Source organism: Hipposideros armiger, unplaced genomic scaffold (assembly GCF_001890085.2).
Source record: "Hipposideros armiger isolate ML-2016 unplaced genomic scaffold, ASM189008v1 scaffold_331, whole genome shotgun sequence".
NCBI lineage: Eukaryota > Metazoa > Chordata > Mammalia > Chiroptera > Hipposideridae > Hipposideros > Hipposideros armiger.
In genome coordinates, this window is record NW_017731681.1 from 1,866,503 (window position 1) to 1,869,375 (window position 2,873).

The 2,873-nt window shown below is 50.5% G+C and overlaps 1 protein-coding gene across 1 annotated transcript in view; it reads left to right on the forward strand.

The window, feature by feature from the left end:
• Positions 1-2,057: 2,057 nt before the first annotated feature.
• Positions 2,058-2,873, forward strand: part of UQCC2 (ubiquinol-cytochrome c reductase complex assembly factor 2) — a 19,643-nt gene continuing 18,827 nt past the window's right edge. The window contains exon 1 of the mRNA XM_019660913.1: positions 2,058-2,240. Within this exon, the coding sequence (XP_019516458.1) occupies positions 2,103-2,240 (138 nt within the window). The 5' untranslated portion in view covers positions 2,058-2,102. The remainder of the gene's footprint in view (positions 2,241-2,873) is intronic.

A 2,873-nucleotide genomic window follows, 5' to 3' on the forward strand; every position in this document is an offset into this window, starting at 1 on the left:
TGAGCTGTTGTTCAGCATCTTAGCTGTAGAGGGCAGTGTCACTGGCCCTCATATGTGGGATCCGAACCGGGGCCCTCTGGCGTCCCAAGCCAGTGCTTAACCAACGCGCCGCTCGGCCGGCCCTGAAATGCTTAATTTTTTAACAAGCAGCTTCACATTTTCATTTTGCATGGGGCGCCTGCAAGTTTTATAGATTAGTCCTAGATGAATGAATGAATGAATGAATGAATGAATGAACAAGCCCACATTTCAACCCAGGTCTATCAGACTCCAAAGGCTCACTACTGAACCACCAAGATAAAAACACACCTCCAGTGGGGAGTAAGAGAGGTGGGCAGGGCAGCCTGAACCAGGGATAATCCCAACTTGACCAAGAAAAAGATGCTGCGCTGGGGAAGGGAGAGCCTTAGAAGGAGGCATTGGTTTGGGTTCCCCCTGGCGTCCAGTTGTTCTTTTCAACTTCTCATTGCACTTGTGACTCAAGTCGGGTGAAAAGCATCCACTGCCACCTAATGTTACTTTCCTGTTGCCAGAGAAAGAGGAGCCTCAGTCCCTGCCTTCAAGGACAGCCAGGTGCTCTTCAAAGCCACAGCTGTGGTAGGGCCTCAGGCAGAATCAAGGCTTCTCGGGGTACCCAGCACAGCCCTAGATGCCTGGAGCTTGATAGTAAATAGATACAACCAACCCTGGCCCTTTGGGCAGTGGGACAGCCATCAAAACTATGTGGCTATAAATACAGCTGATGGTGTGAAGATGGAGCAAGGAGGTATTGTTAGGCTGGAACACGGTGGGGTGCCCTTGAGTGCATTTTTCATTCCCCCTGAACTCTCCTTAACTTAGGTGGGCACCCCCTGAAATCACTTCAAGTTGGCATCACACACCCTGGGTCCCCGAGGTTCTCATTCAATAGATTTTCACTCTTAACGCCTTCAGAACAGTTCAAAGCTCTTCCTTGTTAAAACTTACCCATTGATATTTCCACAAATTAGACTCCTAGCTCTTTCTCTCTCTCCCATTCCTGCACTAGGCTTGGCTCTTGGGGCTTTTGCTCTTTCACTTCCCAAACCCCAATCATCCTTCAAGGCCCAGCCCAAATGCCATTTCCTCAGATGCCATCCCTGATCTTTCTACCCCTGCTACCCTGAACAGTTAGAAGTACTATTTTTTTCTCCAAACTCCCTAGCATTCTCTAACACTTCAATTTAAGCCCTTGTCACTTTTAACTTTGTGTTTTGGTTGTGTATTCACTCCCCTACTCAAGGCAGGGGTCTCCTGGACTCCCCTTGATAAAGTAGGTGGGGTGAGAAGTTTGGGGGGAAGCTTGTATGCATGAGACAGTCCTGGCTAAATTCATGGCAGTAAAGATACAAAGGGAGGACTAAGGCTTTCTTAACGAAAATCTTTTTTTTTCTTTTGAAAAGAAAAATCAGGACATACCACATAATGATGCAGCAGCAGGAGACGTATAAGAGAAGGTTTGGTAAAACAAAGTTTTTCCATGCTGAATCAAGTTTTTCCCAGATGTTTAAGCTAGGAAATCTTTGCCTCCCAGGAAAAAGTGCCTGGGTTGGGGAAGGGGTACTCAGAGGGACACTAATAGGGACTGGGGACAAAAACTGAGGAGCAGTAATGAAGGAATTGTGGCAGAGTACCAAGTGGTAGTGACAGATACAGGAGCTGTGAGGAGAGAGAATGGGGCAGGAGGGAGTGTGCATGCAATGTGATTAAGTTCAAACATAACAATCTGTAGTTATTTACATGCAAATATATTCGTTTATGCAAATTAGCAGAGTTCTCCGAAAAGTACTTTTTAGTCTGGAACTTGTGCATTTATTGAAAAAGGAAGCAAAGTTGTCTCTGGGGTTCTCCACGTCGGACTTGCCCCTGGTTGCGGGGCGGGGTCCAGCACAAGGGGGGAATTTGCTCTGCTCACACAACAGACCAGCAGCGCCTCTACCCGGAGAGCTGCAGGACCCGCGCGGAATCACGCATGCTCACTCCTCCCTCCCGCCCCTCTCCCTCAGGAGCATGTGAGCCTTAGTGCGCACGCGCCACAGGTCTGGCCGACTCCTCCCTCAGGGGCGGGACAAGCGAGGCCCAAAATGGCGGCCGGTCGCTACCGGCGTTTTCTTAAGCTCTGTGAGGAATGGCCAGTGGACGAGACCAAACGGGGCCGGGACTTGGGCTCTTACCTGCGGCAGCGGGTAGCACAGGCCTTTCGGGAGGGAGAGAACACCCAGGTGACTGGACTGTGGGTTCCGCCTTCGGCGGGGAGGCGGTTGGGGCGAGGGGAGGAAAGGACGAGCCAGGAGTGGGGCCAACGAGAGCGGGCCAGCGGCAAGGCGTGCGTATGCCCGCGCCTTTCTCCCCTGGCTGCACGTGCGCGGACCATGTTATCCCGGGGGGTCCTCAGAGAGCGACGACCCTATCTTCTTCTCAGCGCTCTCAGCTGCCTGTATCTTGGAATTAACGGAGAAGCTTTTTAAAAATATAGGTAGGTGGTCGGGCCATTCGGCCTTATTAAATCAGAATCTCTGTGAATGAGGCCTTGGCCTCAGTATTTTTAAAAGCTCTCCAAATGATTCAAGGTGCAGCCAGGGTTGAGATCCACAGCACTAGTCGTGGGCTTGTTTCTCCCCTGACACCATGCCATTACCTCTCAGTGTTGTGCACTGACTGAGCTGATTCCTAAGCACCTGTGCAGGCCCCCCCCCCCCAAGTATTTGCATGCTTTCTTCTGGCCCCTGTAAGTCCGTGTAGCAGGTTTGGTCTTCAGTGCACATCCCAGTGTGTGAGTACTAGAGTTAAGTTCTGCTCTCCTTCGGGTTGGCTGCAGCTCTGGGATTCATTCTTCTTTTTTTTTTTTTTTTTTT